General features: G+C 53.8%; 1 protein-coding gene across 1 annotated transcript; it reads left to right on the forward strand.

The window, feature by feature from the left end:
* Positions 1–513: 513 nt before the first annotated feature.
* LOC105037511 (probable voltage-gated potassium channel subunit beta) lies at positions 514–14988 on the forward strand. Its single transcript, XM_073250278.1, has 6 exons — positions 514–561; positions 900–1106; positions 1382–1525; positions 14149–14258; positions 14551–14593; positions 14678–14988. The coding sequence occupies exons 1-6, from the start codon at positions 514–516 to the stop codon at positions 14759–14761; spliced, it is 636 nt and encodes a 211-aa protein (XP_073106379.1). The 3' UTR covers positions 14762–14988.
* Positions 14989–25956: the final 10968 nt, after the last annotated feature.

A 25956-nucleotide genomic window follows, 5' to 3' on the forward strand; every position in this document is an offset into this window, starting at 1 on the left:
AGACAAGGGAGAAGGAGGTACTGAAAGAAAGGTTTAAGAAGTTTAAAAGAATCTTCGAAAGGATGAAGTTAGGTTCTTGAAGAAACTTGACCAGTGTGAGGCTATTCAAGTTCTAGGGGTTAGAGCTTTTGAAGCAAAATTCAAAGAGCATTGTTCTTGATGCAGTTCTTGTGTGGATCATCATTGAAGGACGAATACTTGAATGTCTAGTGAAAATTGAAATTATTAGCATATACCATTATTTTTCATATCCTGATTATTTATTTATTTATGCTTTGATTGCTATAGTCAAGGGATCCTAGGTTTTAGAATTTCGGTGTACTAAAATATTCTGAATGAAAAATTTTGAACACAAGTTTTTTCGATGCACCATCCAGAACCCTAGAAGTCAACCTTCGGATCTTCTCCCAAAAGATCAAAAAGATTTGACTTCGTGTTAGAGCATGACATTACTATTATGTACCATGGTGCTTATATATCTCCTTGAACTAGCTTTCTTTCATGATCAAATAGATGCAAGAATGGGTGAGCCAGCCGAAGGTGTCACTACCTTACGGCATGGTTGTTATGTTGATTTTCATGGAGCATGGTGCAGCACTTGAGGGGATGACTACAATGTGTTCGATACACATGGATACATATAACGATTAATCATTGTATGAAAATTAATATGAAAATATTATAATTAGTTTTAACTTACATTTCAATGATTAAATATGAGTAAATCAAATTTATTAATAAATAAATATAAATAATTTAAATTTATTAAAAATATATTAAATATGAATGAAAAATGATCGATGTCAAAAGTGGAAGTCAAAAAAATAAAAAAATAAAAAAAAAACCGCTCCGACGTCGTGGAGGGCACGCGGGCGTCTCTGCACCGTCTCGACATAAAGTACGTGGACGTGATCTACTGGCACTGCCCCCGACGCGGCCACGCCATCGAGGAGACCGTGCGGGCGCTGAACCACATCATCGACAGGGGCTGGGCCTTCTACCGGGGGACCAGTGAGTGGTCCGCGCACCAGATCACCGAGGCCTGGGGCGTCGCCAACCGCCTCGACCTCGTCGGACCCATCGTCGAGCTTGTTTTCCGTCGCGAGGTAGCGTTCCGACAAACCATCGGACTTGTTTCCGATCTAGGGAACTTCTTCTTGTTCTTCTTCAAAAATTATATCGTAGTTTGTCCATTACCAGCTAGTGGGATCCAAGATTAGTATGCGATCTGGATTAATTTCATTCATCGTTAAAGAATTAGGAAGTAAAGAGTAACTGCGGAACCTAATTGAGTCTCCTTATTATTCATTTTTTTTAAAAACAAAAAGACAATGCCTTTAATCCTCAATGGAGGTGGTAAGCTTCGTATATTTTGTTGCAGGTTGAGGTCGAATACCTGCCTCTTTACAGCACCTATGGCTTGGGTCTTACCACATGGAGCCCGCTAGCTTCTGGGGTTCTTACTGGCAAATACAGCAAAGGGAACATACCTCCCGATGGTCGATTTGCCTTAGAAAACTACAAGGTAATCCTGATCTGTCACAACTACACTTAAAGTTACTCATCGTTATAGACTTTCTTTAAGTGGTACTCTATTTCGATAATGGCTGTAACCCATAAACTAAATTAAGGATTTGAATATGGTTTCATGCAACTAGGAACTTCAACATCGTTGTGCTTCAGAATACCGTCTGAAATATATAAGATCTTGGTTTTCTTCTTTTCTAATTTCATGAATTCTAGGAAATGGTATTGATGGGATCATCAGAAAAGGGATACCTTTCTTTGCCAGTAATGTTTCAGAACTTTTGGAAACATGGATGCACTTTTGGAAGCAATCGTTGCATAATTATGAAGCTAAACCCGTGATGAAGATTATGCGCTTTTAGAATAATCAGTTTCTTGATGTGCAGTCTAGCGTTTGTATCTCCAAAGTAAGAATACTCTGTCTTTTTACTGTTTTAATGCTCATTTTATTGTGGCAAAGTTTCATTCATTCAATTGGTTCTGTGCAGAAGTTACTGCTAGGAGGTCCTAGATTTTGTAGTTAGTGAAATGTTGATTGTTGCGGCCAATCGCCTCGTCGTCCGATCGCCGGGAAGCGTGCACCTGCAAAAGGAAGTCCGCACTGACCGGAGGCGGCTCCGGCGGGGACCCTCCGACGGTCAAGTCAGAGAGGTGACTGGACAACAGTGAAATGCAGACAAAGAGCTCTGAGAAAGAGAGTGGGAGAGAGAGAGGGGAGCGAGCCTGCGTATGTGGGAGAGACGGGCGGATCGATCCCTTGCACTGTTGCCTTCCCCGGTATATATAGTGGAGCACGGTATGGCGCCATCATTAATGGCGCGGACAAGTGAGGAACTGTCAACTCACTGTAGGCTGTCAGAGCCGCCGTGAAAACGTCATGTCGCCGTGTAGCCGTCTAATCACCAGGGTTGACCCGGCTCTCGGCGGGACAATGCCCCTAGGTAACTGTGCCGCATGTCCGTGTCAGAGCTGACAACGTCTGGCGGCCGTACGGTGGTTGGTGGAGTCGGCCGACCCAAGGTCGGTGGCCAGCAGAGTGGCGTCGGACTCCTCCGTCGGTCGGCGAGCTTCATGTGGGTCGGCTACCGGACCTCTGGGTTTAGTCGGTCGGGAATGGACCGTGGAATGGCCGCAGTTAGCCGCTGATGGCGTCCGTCGGCCTGTCGCCCGACTTACGATCGGCCAGTTAGAGTCGTCCGTCGGGCCGTTGGTTAGTCGGTCGGGCTGCCAGCCGGTCGGGTCCTCCGATAGTCGGTCGGTCGGTCGGACCGCCAGCCGGTCGGGCCCTCCGATAGTCGGTCGGTCGGTCGGGCCGCCAGCCGGTCGGGCCCTCCGATAGTCGGTCGGTCGGTCGGTGGGTATCCCCCAACAGTTGCCCCCCTCCACTCCTAAGTCGGGTGGAGAGCTGGCCGATGCCTTCATTCGGGTAGCAAGACCGGGCGACTGGGAGTGGATTCGTTGCATGTGCAGATCCGACCGTACCACCGGCTGATCCGTTGTCTGACACCTCACGAATCCCAAGTGATCCGAACGTCTAGTCGATGCCAGAAGTCGCGCCGGCGTCCGGTGTCAGACGCCGCATCTTGTCGTCGTCAGTCGTCACGTCGGTGTCAAAAGATCGGGTGCCGGACGATACGGCGTCAGTCGATCGGATATTCGGCGCCGATCGCGGGTGAGGCGTCCCATCGGGAACGCGGACCGACGCGGGCGGCCGACTGCAGAGCCAACCCCCGCGCGCCGCGTGTCATGGTGGTTGGCCGGCGTCCGCTCCGGCATTTAATGAGGGCGGTGCGGGCGTCCCGGGACGAAGCGCGCCGAATCCTCAGCCAACCGGCGGGCGCCACGCGTCGCGCATCTGGAGGTCTTTGGTCGGCGCGGGAGCATCTCGGCCGTCGGTCGGCCCTATATATATAGGACCTCCCGGACCCAGGACCCACACTCGCCATTTGCTGGGGGAAACTCTGTCCGGGCGATTTCTCGGTCGTCGCGGGCAGAGCTCTTCTCTACTTCCGGAGGGTCCATCGGGTTCGTGGTCCTCCTTCCCCTTCTTCCTTTCTTCTCTTTCGGTTCCTGCACAATGACCAGGAAACTGACTCAGGGAGCTCGGTCGGGGAACCCGACCGACGACACCCGATCGGCTCCGGAAGATGAGGCCTCCTCGCTTTCGGGGCCGAACGTCGATCAGCTTCGGGAGCACTATCGCATCCCGGAGCAGTTTCGGCTCTCTTCCCCAGGGGCCGGCGGTCGGGTCAACAACCCTCCGCCTGGCGACCTGGCGCTGTATGTTGAGGACCTTCGTGCGGGTCTTCGACTTCCGATTCCGGAGTTCGTTCGGAATCTGCTTGATTACTACGGACTCTGTCCGGCGCAACTGGCGCCGAACTCTGTCCGGCTAATCATTTCTTTCGCGCTGTTGTGTCAGCTCTTGCCGACCAACCCCCGCGTTTCCCTCTTCCGGGCCTTCTTTGTGCTCCGACCCCACCCTAAAGCCCGAGGGTGGTGGCTCTTCAACCCCCGGAAGGGTCTTGCCTTCATAACCGGTCTTCCATCGTCCATTCATGGATGGAAAAACCAGTTTTTCTTTGTTTCCTCTTCCTCCTCTTAGGGCTTTCCTTCTCATTGGGGTACACCCCGAACCGAGGCCAACGAAAACAGTCGGGTGGATGCGGACGACCGGGAGGACTTCCACCGACTGAAGGACATGTCGGTCCCGAAGCAGAGGGAGCTTGTTACCGAGCAAGCTCTCTATGATGCCGGCCTGAGTCTGGTCCCCCGAATAGGTATCGCCCGATCCCCCAGCTTTTCTTTTTGTTCGGCTTTAGGGTAGTTCTGGTCCGGCCTTTGACACTGGTCGGTTTTGCAGGGACACCGCCGAGGATGAGGCCGACCGATGCCGAGATTCGTCAGTTTGCCGCCGCGAGGAAGAGGCCAGCGTCGGGGGCTGGCCCCTCGCGCCCTTCCAAGAGACCAGCCCCAGTCCCGCCGACCGTGGAAGCGTCGGCGACCGAGGGGTCGGAGCCGATCATAGCCCTCGCGGCTCTGACTGTCCGAGTCGAGGAGAGGCCGACCGAGGAAGTGGCCGAAGGAGTGTCGGCGGTTTCGCCGCCGCGGGTGGAGCCGGATGTCGTTCGGGAAGCCGAACATCGTCCGGAGGCGTCCGCTGGCGCAACGGGGGGCGTCGGGTCGAACTCCAGCGTCCCATCGCTGCCAGCCCCATCGGTCGGGGCAGCTGATCGGGGGAAAGCCCCGATGGAGCCCTCGGAGGAGGAGAGATCAATGCCCCCCAGCGCATACTACCCTGAGGGTGCATCGGCCTTGGCCGACCACAACCTTGCGAGGAGGTTGTGCCAGGGGATCCTCCTCCCTACCGACGTTCAGTCGTTGCGGTCTCGGCAGGTGACCGAGATGCTGTCGCGGTTCTACCCGACAATGGTGGAGGTAAGCTTCGCGTCACCTTTTTTCTTTAGAAGAATTTTTGCTTGCCACATAATTCTGACAAAGCTTTTTTCCGTCGGCAGCTGATCTTCACCATGTCCGAGTTGGAGGCCGGATACCGAAGGTTCGGCGACGTTCGGGCAGCCTTTAAGGAAAGGTCGGCGGCGGCCGAGGCCGAAAGAGCGAGGCTGGTCGACCAACTACAGGAGTCGGTCGACCGGGAGGCCAAGTTGACGGACGAGGTCTCCCGGCTTATGGCCGAACTGAAGTCGGCCAAGAAGGAGGCCAAGCACAAAGGTCGGGTCGTGCGTCGTCTTCGACGCGAACGGGACGGTGCCACCTCCGAACTCCAAGGGGAACGCGAGCAACTTCGGGCCAGCCTGGGGAAGCTCGCGGAAGCCGAAGAGGATTTGTCCATCGCCCAGATCGACGCCGAAATTGCTAGGGCCGAGGCGGAGTTGGCGAGGGAGGAGCTGGCCCACACTGAGGACGAGGCACGGTCGGCGAGGGAGTCGGCCGATCGTGCGGTTGAGGACTTCCGGGCCTCCGACCGGTACAAGGAGGAGATGCTCGAGTCGGGCTTCGCCTCCTACCGGGTCGGGTTCGAGGACGGTCGGGATGCCGTCCATGCCTTGTACCCAGAGGTGGACGTCAGCCGCGTCGTCCCGCCGTTCGCCGAGGAAGGAGCCGAAGAAGAAGGAACGGAAGAGATGGCCGACCAGCCGTCGGGAGGCGTCATCGTGGTGGAGGAAGCCATCCCGGAGCAGGTGCCGACCGAAGTTCCTTTGTCGACCGAAGCCCATCCCTCGGCGGCCGACCAAGCGTCGCTTATGGCCGAGACGCCGATCACCCCCGATCCTCCGTCGGTCGAAGAGATCGATCAGGACGGGTGATCGGCCCTGCCGACCATCTTTATTTTTTTTTGAAAATATATGTAATCGGGCTTCGTCCCGACTCTGTAATTTCCTTTTATCAACGAATGAAATTTTCTTCTTTTCCTTCTTGTTTATAATGCCGACCATTGCTGCGATGTCGAACTTTAGTTGCTAACTTAAGTAAGCCACTAACTCACGTGAGTCGGTAGGACTCCGACAACTTTCATAGCCCTGAAAGCAGAATGGGTCCCGACTTTAGGTCGGCTTCGGGTAGTCGAAGTTGCCAGTCGGGTCCATCTGTTGAGTCGGAAGCCGACCGAACCTGCCAAGGTTCGGCAGTCGGACCTCCGTAGATGCACTTAGTCGATCATCGTCCGGCGCAGTGTCGGAGGCATGATAGTAAGTCGGGTCCCCATGCTCTTGTGTCGGGTTTCATGTCCTTTGACAGACGGTGGCAAGCCGAGTGTCGTTCAGCCGGCCGTAGGTCGGTCGGCGAGTAGTGGGTGCGACTAAGGTCGCGTCATGTGATAGACGGTGGTAAGCCGAATATCCCTCGACCGGCCGTAGCCTGGTCGGAAGTCGCGGCAATAGCCGCGTGGGCTTTTAGCCTTTCTTCGGTCGGGGCCCGATCGGCCAGTCCGTCGATGGATTCTGCCCGAAAATTCGACCGTAGAAGGAGTATGAACTCCCGTCATCGTAGATGCATCGGTCCGTGTAAGGGGCCGTCGTGTCGTCGGTGCCAGGTCCGCGTCGATGCGTCGGGGCTGAGCGCCGATCAGTAGTCGAAGAGTTAGAACTTCGATTTTTCAAACTGAACTTGTATTCCGACGATTGAATTACAGAATTCACTGGTAATACAGCTTCAAGTTGTCGGCGTTCCAAGTCCGGGGAATGGGCTTCCCCTCAAGGGTCTCCAGCTGGTAGGCCCTCGGCCCGAAGGTGTCAGCAACCTTGTAGGGTCCTTCCCAGTTGGGAGTCAGCTTCCCTTGGTCCAAGGGCTTCGACACTTCTGCCTTCCTCAAGACTAGGTCGCCCGGCTTAAAGAGCTTTGGTCTGACCTTGGCGTTGTAATACCGGGCGACCCTCTGTCGGTATGAGACCATTCGGATTTGAGCCTCATCTCGTAGTTCGGGGAGAAGGTCTAGGTCGGCCCTCCGGCTTTCGGAGTTGTCTGGCTCGCGGTACTGCTCGACCCTTGAAGATGGCAGGCCAATCTCGAGCGGGATCATAGCTTCTGTCCCGTAGGCCAAACTGAATGGCGACTCTCCGGTCGGGACGCGGGGGGTCGTTCGGTAAGCCCACAGGACGGAGCTCAGCTCGTCGACCCAGAGACCTTTGGCTTCGTTCAGTCGGGTCTTGAGTCCATGGAGCAGGGTTCGGTTCATCACCTCAACCTCGCCATTGGATTGTGGGTGCCCGACTGAAGTTAGTCGGTGACAGATGTGGAACCTGGCGCAGAAGCCTTTGAAGTCTTGGTTGTCGAATTGCCGTCCGTTGTCGGTGATGATGGTGTGCGGCAATCCGAACCTGAAGATGATGGACTTTTGGACGAAGTCCTCCATCTTCCGCTCGGTGATCTGCGCCAAGGGCTCGGCCTCGACCCACTTCGTGAAGTAGTCGATGGCGACAACGATGAACTTCCTCTGGCCTGACGCCGGTGGGAAGGGGCCGAGAATATCGACTCCCCACTGAGCGAAGGGCCATGGAGCGACAATGGGAGTGATTTGGCTGGCTGGTTGGTGCTGAATATTGGCATACTTCTGGCATGGCTCGCACCTTCGGACCAACTCTGCCGCATCCTTCCTCATGGTCGGCCAGTAGTAGCCCTGTCGTAAGACCTTGAAGGCTAAGGACTTGCCCCCCAAGTGATTCCCACAAATTCCTTCGTGAACCTCTCGGAGGGCGTAGTCAGCGTCGGTCGGTCCCAAGCACCTGAGCAGAGGGAGGGAGAACGACCTCTTGTAGAGTCGGCCGTCCATGATCACATATTGCGACGCCGACCATCGGAGTCGCTTGGCCTCCGCGGGATCTTCGGGACTGGTCCCGTCGGACAGGTACCGGACGATCGGGTCCATCCAACTTGGTTCAGACGTTAGCTGCTGTACTTCTTCGACCCGATCAATGCTCGGCTGTTGGAGGTTTTCGACAAACGTCCGACCCAAAGAATCATAGGCCGACGTTGTCAATCTGGAGAGAGCGTCGGCACGGGCGTTCTCCGTCCTGGGGATGTGGGAGATCTCAAAATGCTCGAGGCGGGCCACGAGATCTTTTACCTTCTGAAGATACTTGATCATGGTCGGATCTCGCGCCTCGAAGTCGCCCTTGACCTGCCCCACGATCAGCTGAGAGTCGGAGAATGCCCGGAGGCTGTCGACGCCCAGTTCCTTCGCCATCCTCAAGCCCGCGAGGAGTGCCTCGTATTCGGCTTGATTGTTGGAGGCCTTGAGGTCGAACCGGAGGGCGTATTCGGTGACTACCCCATCCGAATTCGTGAGCAGGAGCCCGGCCCCGCTTCCCTGAGCGTTGGAGGCTCCGTCGATGTGAAGTACCCAGGTGGAGATCGGGTCTGGCTCAGAGACCGAATCTCGTCCCGGGCCTTCAGCTCCCGACCTTCGGTCGGTCGTCGGGCATTCAGCGATGAAGTCGGCCAAGACCTGAGCCTTCAAGGCAGGCCTCGGTCGGTACTGAATGTCGAACTCGCTAAGCTTCATCGCCCACTTAGCGAGTCATCCGGATGTGTCGGGTCGGCGCAGTACGGCCCTCAGGGGCTGGTTGGTGAGTACCACGATGGCGTGGGCCTGGAAGTATGGTCGGAGCCATTGCGCGGAGACGGTCAGGGCGAAAACCATCTTTTCCGTCTCCGAGTATCTGGCTTCGGCACCGTGGAGCACTTTGCTGTGTAGTAAATGGGCTGATGGGTTCGGCACTCGTTTTCTCGAACGAGCACCGAACTGATCGCCTCAGAAGATGTGGCCAAGTAGAGATACAAGGTCTCTCCGACCTGCGGCTTTACGAGCAGCGGCGGGGAAGCCAGGTACCTTTTCAGGTCTTCAAAGGCCTGTTCGCACTCATCCGACCAAGAGAAACCGTTCGCCTGGCGCAGGGTCTTGAAGAACGGGAGGCACCTTTCAGCTGATCGGGAAATGAATCGGCTAAGAGCGACGATTCTTCCGTTCAGCTGTTGGACCTCCTTCTTGGTGTTCGGATGACGCATGTCGAGGATCGCCTTTATCTTCTCAGGGTTGGCCTCGATCCCTCTCTGAGAAACGAGGAATCCGAGGAACTTCCCCGAGGTCACCCCGAAGGCGCATTTGGTCGGGTTGAGCTTCATTCGGTGTCGTCGAAGGGTGCGGAAGGTCTCCTCGAGATCCTGAACATGGTCCGGGATCTGCGTGCTCTTTACCAGCATGTCGTCCACGTACACCTCCATGTTACGCCCGATCTGGTCTTTGAAGACCTTATTGATGAGTCGCTGGTAGGTGGCGCCGGCATTCTTCAATCCAAAGGGCATCACCCGATAACAGTAGAGGCCCTTGGGGGTCACGAACACGGTGTGCTCTTCGTCTTCAGGCGCCATCCGGATCTGATTGTACCCGACGAAGGCGTCCATGAAGCTGAGCAGTCGAAATCCGGACGTCGCATCCACCAGTTGGTCGATCTTCGGGAGTGGAAAGCTATCCTTCGGGCATACTCGGTTGAGGTCGGTATAGTCGATGCAGATCCTCTATTTTCCGTTGGCTTTCTTGACCATGACGACATTGGCGAGCCAATCGGGATACGTGGATTCCCGAATGAAGCCTGCTTCGAGCAGCTTGTCCACTTCTTCGTCAATGGCCTTCTGCCTTTCTGGGGCGAAGGACCTTTTCTTCTGCCTCACCGGCTTCATTGTCGGGTCGATGTTGAGTCGGTGAGTAATTATTTCTGGAGGGATGCCCGACATATCTGCTGCCGACCATGCGAATATGTCGGCGTTGGCCGTCAGCAGCTCCGCCAGTCGGTGGCATTCGGTGTCGGGCAATTGAGACCCGACCCAAACTTTTCTGTCGGGATTTTCTCCTATCGGGATCGCCTCGAGCTGCTCGGCCGGCGAACCCCGCTCTTCCTCCTCCCGTTGATCCAGTTTGTCGATTGTCAGGGGATCCTTTGTCTCGTCGCTTTGGACGGAGATTTGGAAGCATCGTCGGGCGAGCTGTTGATCTCCGCGCATCTCCCCGACTCCATTTTTGGTCGGGAATCGAACAAGGAGATGGTACGTCGAGACGATCGCCCTGAGGGCGTTCAATCCGGGTCGCCCGAGTATGGCGTTGTAGGCCGAAGGAACTTGGACGACCGCGAAAATGAGGGAGACCGTTCTTTGCCGTGGTTCGGTACCGACCGTCACGGGCAGGGTGATTTCTCCTTCTGTCGTGACGGTGTCTCCGGCAAAGCCGATCAAGGGCGTGGAGACCCTACTAAGTCGATCAGTCGGTAGTCGCATTCGGGAGAAGGTCGAGTAAAACAAAACATTTGTCGAACTTCCATTATCAACAAAAATTCGTTTTACATCATAATTGGCTATTGTTGCCGACACAACAACAGCATCGTCGTGGGGAGTCTGGATGCCCCGAACGTCGTCTTCTGAGAAGGCAATCACGTCGTCCGGGCGCGGCTTTTTCGTCGGCTCCCCCCCTGTAGACGTCCCCGATCCCAGCCGCTTGGAGATCATGTTGATGACTCCAGCCGTCGGCTGGTTAGTCGGCGCCTCTTCAGTCGGCTGGGGGCGTCGATCGGCAGTCGGTCGGGTCGGCGGACCCTTTCGAAATTTGCCGAGATACCCCCGGCGGATGAGATTTTCGATCTCATCCTTCAACTGGATGCATCGCTCGGTGTCGTGGCCGTGGCTCCGATGGAACCGGCAGTACTTCCGATGGTCGAGGCCCTTTGCCTTCAGAGGCGGAGGCCGTCGCAGGTATTCTTCCCCTTCGATCTCCATCAAGATCTGCGCACGGGGAGCGGAGAGAGGAGTGTAGGAGTCATACCTGGGACGCACCGGCCTCGGAGTCTGTCGGCGGGGTGATTTTTGGATCTGTCGGGGTGGAGAAAGCCGACTATTGGCCGGGGGCCTGCTCGGTTCGGCGGGCTCCCGACCTTTTCTTCGCTTCTCCTTCGGACCCCTGGGCTCGACCAAGCGTCGGTCGGACGCTCCTTCGTCCGCACGCATATACTTGTATGCGCGCTCCAGCAGCTCGGCGTATGTTCGGGGGAGGGTCTTGTCCAGAGAATAAGTAAATCGGGACGACCTCAGGCCCCGCTTCATGGCTGAAACCGCCATGTCTTCGTTGAGGTCCCGGACCTCGAGCGTGGCCGCGTTGAATCGCGCCACGAAGTGTCGGAGCGTCTCGTTTTCCCCCTGCTTGAGGGAGAAAAGGCTATCCGACGTTCGCGGCGGCTTTCGGCTGGTGCTGAAATGGGCCACGAACGAGTGCTCGAGCTGCGCGAAGGAATGGATACTGCCCGATCGGAGACCGGAGTACCAAGCCCTGGCAGCCTTGCGGAGCGTCGCGGGGAAGCCGATGCAGAAAAGAGCGTCGGTTGCCCCTTGAATCGTCATGAGAGTTTTGTAGCTCTCGAGGTGGTCGACTGGGTCGGTGGAGCCGTCGTAGGGCTCCACGTGCGGCATCTTGAACCGACTGGGAATCGGCTCGTCGAGGACCAGTCGGGAGAGAGGTTGGGCGGTCTGGAAGTCGACGTCGTTCGAAGACTTCTGGCCGTCCATCTGCAGTTGGGCGAGTCGGCGGTCGATCTCCTCGAACCGTCGCTCGTAGTCGTCCGCTCGTCGATGCTGGGAGACCCCAGGGGTGGAGCCTCCGGAGGATTCTGAAAGAGAGGCCGACGGTGTGCGCGGCCGCTTTTCCTTCCTCGCCCGTTCCAACGGGGAAGGAGAGGGCCGCTGAGACCGTCGGTCGTCGCGCCGTGGTCGCCCCTCCTCCTCTCCGTGGGAGCGCTGTTGGGAGCGCTCGCATGGAGGCGACAGGGGTCGGCGCGGCCGTCGGCGGCTGCTCCTGGAAGGCATAGGTCGGGCCGCCGGTTGTTGCTGGAGGCTCTTGACTGCGTCGGTCAGTACGGTCATCTGCCGTACGATGGCCGCAATCTGGGCCTCCGTGGTCACTGCAGGGCGCGGAGAGCTAGGCTCCGCCGCAGGTGGGGGCTGGGAGGCTTCTTCCCGGCGGGAAGAGCGCCTTGCCGACCCAGTGATTCTCGATCGTTGAGCTCTTGTCTTTGTCATGCTGTCCCCTACCTGGCGCGCCAATCTGTTGCGGCCAATCGCCTCGTCGCCCGATCGCCGGGAAGCGTGCACCTGCAAAAGGAAGTCCGCACTGACCGGAGGCGGCTCCGGCGGGGACCCTCCGACGGTCAAGTCAGAGAGGTGACTGGGCAACAGTGAAATGCAGACAAAGAGCTCTGAGAAAGAGAGTGGGAGAGAGAGAGAGGAGCGAGCCTGCGTATGTGGGAGAGACGAGCGGATCGATCCCTTGCACTGTTGCCTTCCCCGGTATATATAGTGGAGCACGGTATGGCGCCATCATTAATGGCGCGGACAAGTGAGGAACTGTCAACTCACTGTAGGCTGTCAGAGCCGCCGTGAAAACGTCATGTCGCCGTGTAGCCGTCTAATCACCAGGGTTGACCCGGCTCTCGGCGGGACAATGCCCCTAGGTAACTGTGCCGCATGTCCGTGTCAGAGCTGACAACGTCTGGCGGCCGTACGGTGGTTGGTGGAGTCGGCCGACCCAAGGTCGGTGGCCAGCAGAGTGGCGTCGGACTCCTCCGTCGGTCGGCGAGCTTCATGTGGGTCGGCTACCGGACCTCTGGGTTTAGTCGGTCGGGAATGGACCGTGGAATGGCCGCAGTTAGCCACTGATGGCGTCCGTCGGCCTGTCGCCCGACTTACGATCGGCCAGTCAGAGTCGTCCGTCGGGCCGTTGGTTAGTCGGTCGGGCTGCCAGCCGGTCGGGTCCTCCGATAGTCGGTCGGTCGGTCGGACCGCCAGCCGGTCGGGCCCTCCGATAGTCGGTCGGTCGGTCGGGCCGCCAGCCGGTCGGGCCCTCCGATAGTCGGTCGGTCGGTCGGTGGGTATCCCCCAACATTGATAAAGCCTGGTTGGTATATTGTGCGTTGCAGAATCTGGCGAGCAGATCATTGGTAGATGATGTGCTTAGAAAGGTTAATGGACTGAAACCAATTGCAGATGAGCTCGGCGTACCTTTATCTCAACTTGCAATTGCTTGGTGTGCATCAAATCCGAATGTTTCATCAGTAATTACTGGTGCTACTAAGGATAGTCAGGTACATATTATCTGCTACATCCAGTTTGCACAATTAAGCTAGCATTTCTCAATACCAAGTGCCGATATTGATTTCCCTTATCCTAGAGTTTTATATTTTAATTTTTGCAAGATATCTTTGTTTTTTGTTTCGCCAAACATGAATCTGTATGCTGGAACCTGTCCTACTTCGACTGCAAGAATCTGATCTATCTACTGAGAAGCTCTCTTATCTCTGTTTCTTTCGAATGACTTGAAAAGCCAGTTGGTAAATACTTGAGTTATTACTGGGAAAAAGGGACCACTACATTAATGTTAAGTTATGCAATATTAATAAATATTAAATGTATTAGATCTGTTATGGAAGTATAATCCTTTTTAATGTTTACTCTATGGTTGAATAGAGCATATTGTAGATAATTATATGGCTCACTAAATGTACAGCATGTAAGAAAAAAACTGTGATAAACAAACTTAGACCACGCAAGGATAACTGAATATGAAAATTTAATGAACACAAGCAAATTGATGCAACCGACCATTTCCAATACTCTTTATGGAGACAGTAGTCCTCATGTTTCATGCAAATACTAAAATCAGATATATATTGATCACTATAATTATATCATATCATTATCATCATATTTTTTTAAGTCAAAAATTATCTTAGATTTTGATGGTGTTTGTTTTGAGCAACATGTAGGAAAAATCCTTTGTTTATCATTGTGGAAGTAGGAGAAGCAAAGATATTAAAAGATGTAATAGAGCAAGTCTTTGTTATGGGAAAAATGAAACATGTGTTTCTGGGTAGCCGTTTTCTGAAAGCATATATAACAAGCCATTGATCTAAAGAGTGATAGAAGAGTAGATGATACATTATGAGTGAACTAGATCACTAACATGTAGGGATACCATTTAGTTTGTGAATACCTTAATCTTCATGTTTCCTTTATGCTTATTTTTCCACCTCCGCTATTATTGAAAATTCCAATTTGTCACTACTACAGATAAAAGAGAACATGAAAGCTCTTGATGTCATTCCACTTTGGACACCTGGTGTGATTGAGAAGATTGAGGCAGTTGTTCAAACCAAGCCCAAGCATCCAGAATTATACAGGTAAATCCACGATGAGAACTGGTAGACGATAGAAGGCGATGGTAAGTCATCCGAAGTTAAGGAAAGGAGTACTATCAAGAGATCAAAGGGAAGTTTAGGAAGTTTAAACATGATTACAGGAAAGAACAATGATCTGGGTAAAACATCAGGAATAGCCTAATTATGACTAACATGTGCTCTAATCATGTTGGTTTAAATAAGAAGTGCCTTGTTATTCCTGCTCCTTAGGATGCTATAGTAAAATCATTCAGTTCATTATGGCTAATGTCGTGTAAGTTGTAAGTTTTTACAGGACTCGCAATCAAAGATGTGTGGTGGACGGGATTCTTTTGATGGTAGGATTGCTGATATTCACTAATGAGACAATTTCCTAATATCTGCTTTACCAATAATATGGTATTTTGACTCATATGCTATAGCAAATGTATCCCCTGCCCGTGGTTCTCAGAATTGAGTATCTCATGCGCCAACATAGGCAACAGCAAGTCAAACCATTCCGATAATGCCTATGCCAGTAGTTGGTGTGCCTGGAGTGGTTGCTGGTGTCATAGAAGTTCAGGCCAGAGATATGATGGATGGTGCCAAGGAAAGATAGAGATTATCTTGCTGATGGCTTCATAGGTTGATTAACTCTCAGATTTTGTAAAGTTAACTTTTTGATGTCATCAATTCAAATTTACTTTATTCTCTTTTTGGTGTAGCAAAAGTGAGCTTAGAACTTATGTATAAAATGCAGAAGATTAGCTGAAATTTGTTTATTCCATATTTTGAGTTTTAGTGTTTACTTTCTTTTATAGTCAGAAATTTAATGATGTATGGTCTTGTTCTTTGGATTTTGATGAAACTAAAAAAATTGTTGGGATAATTTTTTTCAGACTATCACTATGTATGTTCAGTTCTCTTTAAAACAAAAATAAAGATTATCTTATTTGCAGTTGTTTCATCTCTTTAAAGCTATTAGTCTTCATATATTATTCAGTGGTACAGGATGCTTAAATAAGTTACCAATATATCATTTTTATTTTTATTTATTATTACAGGTGATCCATATTTTGAAATTGGACAGGACAGTTGCTTATATACCCACATTTTGATAACTCCCATGAATATATTTAGTTATCCATGTTTAATAAAGAAGAGTGTATACTAGGTCTATATCCACGTTTATACTCTCACCTACGTTAGATGTTACGTGGATGAAGCAGAGATATACATATGGAAAGAAATAATGTGGGTATAAGTTACACCCACGTCAAACATACCCATGTTTAATCAAGCATGTGTACCAATGTGAGTGTAGGCATATTTTCATATTTTTTAAGTCTTTATCCATGTATCTTTCATGTCGGTGTATTTCTTGTAGTGTGCATAGAATGGGATATAAAAAGATATAGGATCACTAGATGCATTGAGGTATAGAGCATGATGAGCAAAAAGGATAGTAGCATGTTGAGCAAGGTGAGTGAGACATTGGAGCTCCAGCAGCTAAGGAGCGATCAGCTGTACATGAGGTTCAAAGGGAGATAGGAGAAGTAGGCTCCATCCACCTCTATAGCTCATGAGACCTAGACTATTTGTCCAGCGAGCAACTCGAATTACACCATTAGGCTAAACGAGGATTAGGTAACCTAGATCATAGAGAGGGTGACAACTAGTGTTATGATAGAGGGGTTTGCCTGGCTAACAAAGGCACTCACCATGGCTATATAGGCTCTTCATGATGCTCAAGATAGGACTATCCAACCTCCTAGAGAGACTTCACCTTCAGCCCACCTTAGACTATCCCATTAGGAGCCACCCCCCTTCTATGTTATTATGAAGGAAATTACTAACATTTTCTGTTGCAAATAAATGATGATATACATTTAATGAATGATGTTGTTACTTCTCCTTATTTATGACTTTATTTTTTTATATTTTGTTCCCATATTCTTTTTGATAATGACAAAAAGAGGGAGAAATAATAGAAAAATATGCAAATCTTAGGTAATTTGACTTAAAACAAAATAGGAGAGAAATTATATATGCAGATCTTTTTATTTAATTGAAGTTGCATGAATTACAAGAAGAAAGGGGGTGTATTGCAAAATGAAATCTCAAAATCTAGAAACTATATGAACTATAAGAAAAAGAGGGAGTAATGCAAATTCTTTCTTGAAATCTTGAATCTTTTAGGAATAATGCTATCTTTTAGAATTAATGCTAGTTAAAATATCTTGAGTGCATCTTATCATAAAAAGCATAACTCTAATCTTTTGTATCAAGTTTTTATATTGTTTTATTGTTTGGCACATAAAAAGTTTTATTATCATCAAAAAGAAGGAGATTATTGATCCAATGATTGATTTTGATAATGTCAAAACAATTGAGTAAAAATAGTACTAGTAAAAATGGTGCTAATGTTAGCTTGAGAGAATAAAAGTCACACATAAATTCAAGAAGAAACCCTCTCCAAAATAACTAAAATTCAAGCTCTCCAAAGATTTTAATGAGAATTGGAAGAGAAAAGTCAACCCCTAATCATTAGGAGCCAATCTCTGAATGTCCACAAGCTTAAATATAAGTCAATTAATTTTGAAAGGTTCAGTATAAAGAATTGACCTAAGCATGCTTGGAAAGGACTGACACGACACACAAGTCGAACCCAAGAATAGCCAAGTCAACCCATGAATAGTCTTAGGGTGCAAACAGAGAATAGTAAAGTTTTATCCATTCACAAGTCAATCCTAGAGCTTAATGAGTTGACTCCTATAGGATAGGATCCGACAGTAGATTCTGATGAGTCGACTCTAGAATAGTCTCAACTAGAAAGAAATGAAAAATAGTTGATTCTCAAGTTGAACCCAATGCTTCACGAGTCGATCCCAACTTCGGTTAAGTCAATGATAGAATGACTATAGTCAAAAGATAGAGGGCTACCAAGACATTGTTCTTTATGAGTTGAAATATGATGAGACAAGTCGACCCCTACCTGCTATGAGTCGACTGCTGAAGAAGACAAGTTGACCCCTCTATATCTAATAGCCTAATAACTAGTTTTCTTAAATTCTCCAACAGATAAAAAATGGGCACAATAACTAGTTCAAGCTCTCCAATAGTCAAATTATCTTTTCCAGCCATTTTGAGCATATTTAAGCTAGAAATTCAAGTGGAGAACTAATCCAAAAAAAGGCGATCAATAGAAAAGGACTTTTGAGAGTGCATTCAATTTTGATCCTTCAAGATATCCAACTCACCCAAAAGGAGTAGATAAGAGCATTTATTAAGTGTGACACCAATTGAGAAATCAACCAAAGCAATTCATCTATCCTCTCTCAAGCAATTAAGGAGAAGTCAAAGCATTCAAAGAAGCTTCATCAATGACTTCCCAAGAGCTTCAACAAGTTTTGTTTTGGAGCTTTAAATACTTTCATTATTATTGTTGGTGCAAAAATCCGCTTGCGTCGGAGAAGCTGGAGTCGGAGAAGCCGCGGTCGCCGCCAGGACCTGCAAGGGAAGTCTAAACCGGAGGTGGGGTTGCTCCGGCAAGACCCTCCGACGCTCAAGTCAGTTCTCTGCCTCAACAAGAATGGAGTGCTCGAACGGAGAATTTAGCAGAGTTTTGAGATAAGGAAGAATGAGCTTAAAGAATAACGTATCTGAGTCCCCCTTTTATAGGTGGGGGAGGCAACGGACTGATGGCGACGTTTGTAACCGCCTGGTAGTGGGCCGCCCATGGTCAGGGGAATTGATTGCGAAAGATAATGGAGCAGATACATGGGCATCACCTCGACCCGCCACGTGGAATCTGTTATGAGGGGTGGAGCAGCGTCCGTCGTCAGGAGAATCGCATGGTATCCATCGCAGGAGGTGGAGCAGGTTCGTGGCCATCACTGTGGCCTGCCAGGGGATAGTGGAGCTGTGCGGAGTCCGCCACAGGAAGTGGAGCAGGGCGGCTATGGCTACTGCGGCTTGTCAGGGAATGATGGTACTGCGCGGAGCCCGCCACAGGAAGTGGAGCAGGGTCGTGGCCGTTTTGAGGGCCTGTCAGGGGGCGTGGATCTGTCGATTGAAGCTCGGTAACGGCCGGAGCCCGGTTTCTGTTGAGGTCCGGGTGAGGCCCTCCTGGCGGTAGGGGTCGTGAGCGGAGCCCGGCTCCCGTAGGAGCCCGGGCAGAGCAGCAGTTGATACTGAGAGCGGAGCCCGGCTCCCGTGGGAGTCCGGGCGGAGCTGCGCTGATGTCGACAGTGGAGCCCGGCTCCCGTAGGAGTCCGGGCGGAGCTGCAACTGCCGTCGGCGGTGGAGCCCGGCTCCCGTAGGAGTCCGGGCGGAGCTGCGCTGCAAACAAAGTTAAGGGTGAAGTCCGGCTCTGATAGGAGTCCGGATTGAGCTTACCAGCAGTTGATACTGAGAGCGGAGCCCGGCTCCCGTGGGAGTCCGGGCGGAGCTGTTCCGATGTTGGCGGCGGAGTCCGGCTCCCGTAGGAGTCCGGGCGGAGCTGCGCTGATGTCGTCGGTGGAGCCCGGCTCCCGTAGGAGTCCGACCGGAGCTGCACTTGCTGTCGGTGGTGGAGCCCGGCTCCCGTAGGAGTCCGGGCGGAGCTGCACTTGCTGTCGGCGGTGGAGCCCGGCTCCCGTAGGAGCCCGAGCGGAGCTGCGCTGCAAACAAAATTAAGGGTGAAGTCCGGCTCTGATAGGAGTCCGGATTGAGCTTACCAGCAGTTGATACTGAGAGCGGAGCCCGGCTCCCGTGGGAGTCCGGGCGGAGCTGTTCCGATGTTGGCGGCGGAGTCCGGCTCCCGTAGGAGTCCGGACGGAGCGCGCTGATGTCGTCGGTGGAGCCCGGCTCCCGTAGGAGTCCGACCGGAGCTGCACTTGCTGTCGGTGGTGGAACCCGGCTCCCGTAGGAGTCCGGGCGGAGCTGTGCTGCAAACAAAGTTAAGGGTGAAGTCCGGCTCTGATAGGAGTCCGGATTGAGCTTACCAGCAGTTGATACTGAGAGCGAAGCCCGGCTCCCGTGGGAGTCCGGGCGGAGCTGTTCCGATGTTGGCGGCGGAGTCCGGCTCCCGTAGGAGTCCGGGCGAAGCTGCGCTGATGTCGTCGGTGGAGCCCGGCTCCCGTAGGAGTCCAGCCGGAGCTGCACTTGCTGATGTCGATTCCGCTGTGGGTTTCGGCTGTGGGTATTTTATACCCAACACCAGTCCTCCTACATCCGAGTTTTGAATTTCAAACGAAGAAAGTATAAAGAGGTACAGCCGGAACCGTCCCTTCGAATCCTGCGCCCTACCGCTCCCAAATATTTTGGCATTAAATAAGCGCGTGCCGGAGTCTTTTCGAATTGGGGCGGTACGAGGGGACACTTCGAAGACCCTGCAGGTACGCTGGCCTAGGTACGGCGCAATTATGACCCTGCCAACCGTCAGCCGCCTTTAGCCGTCTGCCACGGGGAGTGGGACACGCATCGGATGCGGACTGGCCTGGGGAGATTCGAGATCATTATGGCGCCGGATCCCAGGGTCTATTTAAACCCGTCCTCCCCCCTTCAGGCGTCCCACTCCGTTTCTGATTTCTTGCTGGCGCCTGTCATCTCCCCGAGAGTCTGCTCTAGCGAACGCCCTCTCGAGCCATAGGCGCCCTCCGTCTCTCGCTCCCCAGGCCCCCAGAGCAAGATAGGTTAGTGCCCACCTTCTTCTTCTTACCGTCTAGGGGCTTCTCCTCTTTTCATTTCTTTTGTGTCTTCTTCCGAGTTGACCTTCGGCATCTTGCTCCCTTCTCGGTTTGCCTTTCCAGGGCCCTTTAGGTTCTCCCCCCAAAAAAAAATGTCTTCCGACTCTTCTGCCCCCGTAAGTTCTAGGAGTTCTTCTGCTTCGAACCCCCAGGCCCCTGTCTCTGCGGACGAACTCGCGCTCGGGGCAGGGCCTCGCCCGGTTTTCGCACCGGGCGCCGTTCCATGTTCGTCGACTCCGGACGAACTCCTTCTGATAAGGGCTCGGTACGGGGTTCCTTCGGAGTATGACCTGGAGCTTCCTGGCCCCTCTGACCGGGCCAGCGCTCCCCCTCCTGGTCGCTTTTGTCTGTACCAGGAGACATTTCGCGCCGAACTCCGGCTTCTGCTTCCAGTCTTTGTTGCCGCCTTCTTTCGCTTCTTAGACATTTCTCTCGCCTCTGTCGCCCCGAATTCTTTTAGGTTTTTGATAGGGTTTCTCTCTCTCTGCCATATAGCCGAGGTCCAGCCATCCCTCGCCTTGTTCAGACATTTCTACACCTTCAAACGCCATCCTTCAGCGAAGGATTGGTGGTACTTCTACCCCCAGTTCGGTAAGAAGGGGTTGCTGAAGGGCGCCCCTTCTTCGATTCACAACTGGAAGGAGAAATTTTTCTTCGTTTTTTGCCCGACCCTGGAACTAGGTCTGCCCCCTTGGAGGTCTCTGAGGGATTCCGTCCGCCGGGCTCCCAGCCTGGGAGAGGACGACCTCCAGGCCGCCCAGAAGCTTCTAAGTTATCCCGCTCCTTCCCTTCCAAACCTTCTGAGGGAGCAGCTTCTTTTCAACATCGGCCTGAGCCCTCAGGATCCAGCAAGTATATATCTTTCCTTTTCTTGTCTTCTTCTTCTCTCTCTTTCTTTCTCTCTTCTCTCTTCTCTCTTCTCTTTTCTCTTTTTTTTTTTTTTTTTTTTTTTTGACTCTGGACTGATCGGTGTCGCTTTTTCTTTCTTCTTTTCTTTTCCTATTGTTTGTTTGTTTTTTTTTTTTTTTTTTTTAGCAATGGACGTCGAAGCCACACGGATGCTCGCCAAGGCCATGAGAGCTCAAAAGAGGAAGGGCGCAACGACTTCCGGTTCGGCGAAGAGGGCCAGGGTGGAGGAGACGAGCTTGGCCGCGCCCGTCCAGGCGACCCCGGCGATCGACATTCCTTCGGATGCCGAGCCAGCGGCCCCCCGGGCTCCCCCAAGGAGCCCGCCGACTGGGGTCCCCATTCCGGAGGTCCGCCCCACGGAGGCACCCACCGCGGGGAGGAGAAGGAAATCGGTGGCCCGCAGGCCGAGCAGCCACCGAGCCACGGCAGACGAGTCCGTCTGCTCCGAGGGGGGATCGGAGAACCCCTTCAACGACAAAGCTCTGATCAGGCGGCTGCTCGATGGTTGCATTCTGTCTGATGTCGTGGAGAGGATCGACCGTGCCGATCCCGAGCAGCGGGCCTGGGACACCTTGGGGTCCTTTCTTGAGGTAAACGGATTTTTATTTGCACAGTTGCTCGGTCTTTGTTGTAATTCTCTATTTGTCCTTGCAGATCGGGCACCAGCTCTTCGCCTATGTCGAGGCGTCGGGCCGCATGAGAAGGGATCTTCTTCGGGCGGAGGAGCGCTGCCAAGACGAGGTTGCTCGTCTTCAAGCGAAGACGGCCGAGGTGGCCGCCCTCCGGGAGGCCCTGGAGAGAGAGAGACAAGATCGGGAAGAGGAAAGACGAGCCCGGGAGGAGGAGAGGCGAAGCTTGGAGGAGTCGGCAAGGAAGGCGGAGGCCGAGGTCGCCCATCTGGCCGAGCAAACTCCGGTTCTGGTCTCGGAGGCCAGGACCCTTGCGGTGGAGGAGTTCAAAGCCTCCGCGGAGATGAGGGAGCTGAACGTCCAGTTCGGCCTGGAGGCGTTTACCAAGGGGTTTGAGCTCTGCCGAGAGAGGGTGGCCAGTAGATACCCCGACCTTGATCTCGGCTTTTTGGAGGAATCTGACGACGAGGCCGCCCCTTCGTCCGCTGCTGCCGCAGTCGCACCCCCCGCGCCGAGCTCTCCACCCCCTGCCCCCGAGGTCTGAGACCTCCGATCTTGTATCTTTCTTTTGTCGCCATATTTCCTTTCTGCTTGTCTTCAAAATTAATCAATAAAGTTGAATTTCTTATTGTGGATGGCCTTCCCTTCCCCCTGCTCCTTCTTTTCTGCCTTTCTTCTTGTAATGAGTTGGTCTTTGACGTTTGCTTCTTCCGATGGCAGTGTCCCGCCGAAGCACTCCCCTTGCCCCTGGGGGTCCCGCTGAAGTCAACTATCCAACGGCTAAAAAAGGAGGTCCTCCACCTGACGAAGAAGTTGAAAAAGTCGGAGGACGAGCTCCGCAAATCGAAAAAATGCTATTCCGAGGCCGCCGCTGAGGCCGCCCACTTCAGGAGTCTCCAAGTGAAGGCCATCATGGACTACAGCCGGAGGAAGGCGAACTTCACAAAGGAGCTCGAGGAATGCACGAAGAGCGCCAGCGACCAAACTTGGGCTCAAGAAGCCAGGATCAGCGCCCTTAAGGTGGAGCTGTCAGCTGCGAAGAGGAGGATCGGCCAGCTGGAAGGGAACTCATCCCGGCTCACAGCGCGGGATGAGCAGATATGGTCACAAAAGGTCTCCGACCTCCAAAAGCAGCTTCAAGATGCTGAGGTGAGCCACGATGTGCAGCGGGCCAGCTGGCGCCGGCAGGTAGAAGAGTACAAAGGGAGATTCCGTCAGGCGGCGGACGAGGTGGTTCGTCTCCAGAGGCAGTTGGTTACTAGGGCGCAGCTTGCTAACGCTAAAGATACCGAAGAGCTCCAAGCCCTGAGAGGCACTGTCGAAGGGATTTCTGTCTCCCTTGGGGAGAAGACAGCCGAGCTTCAACAAGTAAAAATCCAACTGGGGCTTGAGCGGAAGGCCGTCGCGGACGCAGAGGCGGAGTCTGAAGTTTTGCGGAAGTGGCATCAGGAAGCGGAGGCTGAGAGCCGGCGACTTCGTCAGGCGCTCCAGGATATGCTGCAAAAGAAGGAAGAACTAGAGGAAATGGTGGAGAGCCTGAGGCAGTCCTGGTCGAGGGATGGAGGTGATCACCCTAGGTTAGAGGGAGCAGGACCTCCTTAGAGTTCTTTTGTAGTCACCCCCTTTTTGTAGCTGCCCCTTTTTTCCTTGTCGTTTTGTCCCTCTTTCTCTGGCCATCCTGGCCCTGTAGTACATATATCGGAAATGAGGAAAAAGCACTTTGTGTTACCTTGTCCGTGCGTAGCACCAATATTATCGTTCGTTGACCCTTTCTCGTCGTTTGGCCTGTTTGGCTTAGAGGTCATCGTGGGAAGGGGCTCTTCCCTTCCATCCGATCTCGTCATGTGGCCAAGCCTTGCCACCATTTTTAACCCTTGCTGGCGAAGTAGCGGATGGAGCCCGGCTTTCTTGGGAGCCCGAGCGAAGTCTTTCTTGGCGATGGAGCCCGGCTCCCGTAGGAGCCCGGGTGAAGCTTTCCTGGCGGCGGAACCCGGCTCCCGTAGGAGTCCGGGCGAAGCTTTCCTGGCGGCGGAGCCCGGCTCCCGTAGGAGCCCGGGCGAAGCTTTCCTGGCGGCGGAACCCGGCTCCCGTAGGAGTCCGGGCAAAGCTTTCCTGGCGGCGGAACCCGGCCCCGTAGGAGTCCGGGCGAAGCTTCCCTGGCGGCGGAACCCAGCTCCCTTAGGAGTCCGGGCGAAGTCTTTCTTTGGTGGCGGAACCCGGCTCCCGTAGGAGTCCGGGCGAAGCTTTCCTGGGCGGTGGAACCCGGCTCCCGTAGGAGTCCGGGTGAAGCTTACCTAGCGGCGGAACCGGTCCCGTGGATCCGGGCGAAGCTTCCCTGGCGGCGGAGCCCGGCTCCCGTAGGAGCCGGGCGAAGCTTCCCTGGCGGCGGAACCCAGCTCCCTTAGGAGTCTGGGCGAAGTCTTTCTTTGGCGGTGGAACCCGGCTCCCGTAGGAGTCCGGGCGAAGCTTTCCTGGCGGCGGAACCCGGCTCCCATAGGAGTCCGGGTGAAGCTTACCTGGCGGCGGAACCCGGCTCCCGTGGGAGTCCGGGCGAAGCTTCCCTGGCGGCGGAGCCCGGCTCCCGTAGGAGCCGGGCGAAGCTTCCCTGGCGGCGGAACCCAGCTCCCTTAGGAGTCCGGGCGAAGTCTTTCTTTGGCGGCGGAACCCGGCTCCCGTAGGAGTCCGGGCGAAGCTTTCCTGGCGGCGGAACCCGGCCCCCGTAGGAGTCCGGGCGAAGCTTCCTGGCGGCGGAACCCGGCCCCGTAGGAGTCCGGGCGAAGCTTCCTGGCGGCGGAACCCGCTCCCTAGGAGTCCGGGGGAAGCTTTCTGGCGGCGGAACCCGCTCCCGTAGGAGTCCGGGCGAAGCTTTCCTGGCGGCGGAACCCGGCTCCCGTAGGAGTCCGGGTGAAGCTTACCTGGCGGTGGAACCCGGCTCCCGTGGGAGTCTGGGCGAAGCTTCCCTGGCGGTGGAGCCCGGCTCCCGTAGGAGCCCGGGCGAAGCTTCCCTGGCGGCGGAACCCAGCTCCCTTAGGAGTCCGGGCGAAGTCTTTCTTTGGCGGCGGAACCCGGCTCCCGTAGGAGTCCGGGCGAAGCTTTCCTGGCGGTGGAACCCGGCCCCCGTAGGAGTCCGGGCGAAGCTTCCCTGGCGACGGAACCCAGCTCCCTTAGGAGTCCGGGCGAAGTCTTTCTTTGGCGGCGGAACCCGGCTCCCGTAGGAGTCCGGGCGAAGCTTTCCTGGGCGGCGGAACCCGGCTCCCATAGGAGTCTGTGTGAAGCTTACCTGGCGGCGGAACCCGGCTCCCGTGGGAGTCCGGGCGAAGCTTCCCTGGCGGCGGAACCCGGCTCCCTTAGGAGTCCGGGCGAAGCTTACCTTGGTGGCGGAACCCGGCTCCCGTAGGAGTCCGGATCTTCCATTTTGCTTGGGCCGACGCGAGGTTCTCGTTATCAGCCTGGCTTGTGGGGGCGCGTTAGGGCACTGTAAGGCCTCTCCCCCCTCCGGTCTAAAAGAACCGGGCCTTCAACTTTGCTCATGTCAGGATGAGGTTCTCCTCCTGTTCTTGACATGGCTGTGGGGGCACATTAGGGCGTTGCAAGGCCTCTCCCCCCATCCGGTCTAAAAGAATCGGGCCTTTGACTTTGCTCAAGTTAGGGCGAGATTTTCTTCCTGTCCCTAACAGGGCTGTGGGGGCACATTAGGGTGTTGTAAGGCCTCTCCCCCCATCCGGTCTAAAAGAACCGGGCCTTTGACTTTGCTCATGTTAGGGCGAGGTTTTCCTCCTGTCCCTAACAAGGCTATGGGGGCACATTAGGGCGTTGTGAGGCCTCTCCCCCCATCTGGTCTAAAAGAATCGGGCCTTTGACCTTGCTCATGTCAGGACGAGGTTCTCCTCCTATTCCTGACATGGCCGTGCTTTTGGAGGAATCATATCTGGTCATAATACATCCATGCTAGGTGGGAGGAGCATGTTAGCTAAAAAGAAAGGTAGATTCAAAGCGAAATAGTAAGCGATACATTTACAGTATTCCCGCTCCTTCTTGAGGCCCTCCGGCGATGGAGTCGATGGTCCCGATAGGAGGTCGGTCCCCGGGCTGCTCCTCCCTTTTCTGCAGTTCGGGCGGTGGGAGGGCTCTTGGCCGGTCTCCTCTACCCTCAGGCCTGCGGCGGATGAATCTGTCGAGTCGACCTCGCCGGATGAGCTCCTCGATCTCGTCCTGGAGCTGGATGCATTCTTCGGTGTCGTGGCCGTGGTCGCGGTGGTAGAGGTAGAACTTGTTGGGGTTGCGTTTCCCGGGGTGCGTGCGCATCCTCTCCGGCCTAGGGAGCAGCTCCCTGACCTCCATCAGTACCTGGGCCTTCGAGGCGTTGAGGGGGGCGTAGTTGCGAAACTTCCCTGGCGGGGAACCCCGCCGAAACCTGTTGTCCGGGCTCCTCTGCCTGCGTGCCCGGGGGGGAGT

This window comes from Elaeis guineensis, chromosome 16, assembly GCF_000442705.2.
Source record: "Elaeis guineensis isolate ETL-2024a chromosome 16, EG11, whole genome shotgun sequence".
Classification (NCBI taxonomy): Eukaryota; Viridiplantae; Streptophyta; class Magnoliopsida; order Arecales; family Arecaceae; genus Elaeis; species Elaeis guineensis.

Coding starts and splice junctions, on each gene's coding strand:
- LOC105037511 (XM_073250278.1), top strand. CDS start 514: ATGCAAGAATGGGTGAGCCAGCCGAAGGTGTCACTACCTTACGGCATG. Junction 1,526..14,148: donor TTGCCTTAGAAAACTACAAG/GTAATCCTGATC, acceptor TCACTACTACAG/ATAAAAGAGAACATGAAAGC. Junction 14,594..14,677: donor TGGACGGGATTCTTTTGATG/GTAGGATTGCTG, acceptor CATATGCTATAG/CAAATGTATCCCCTGCCCGT.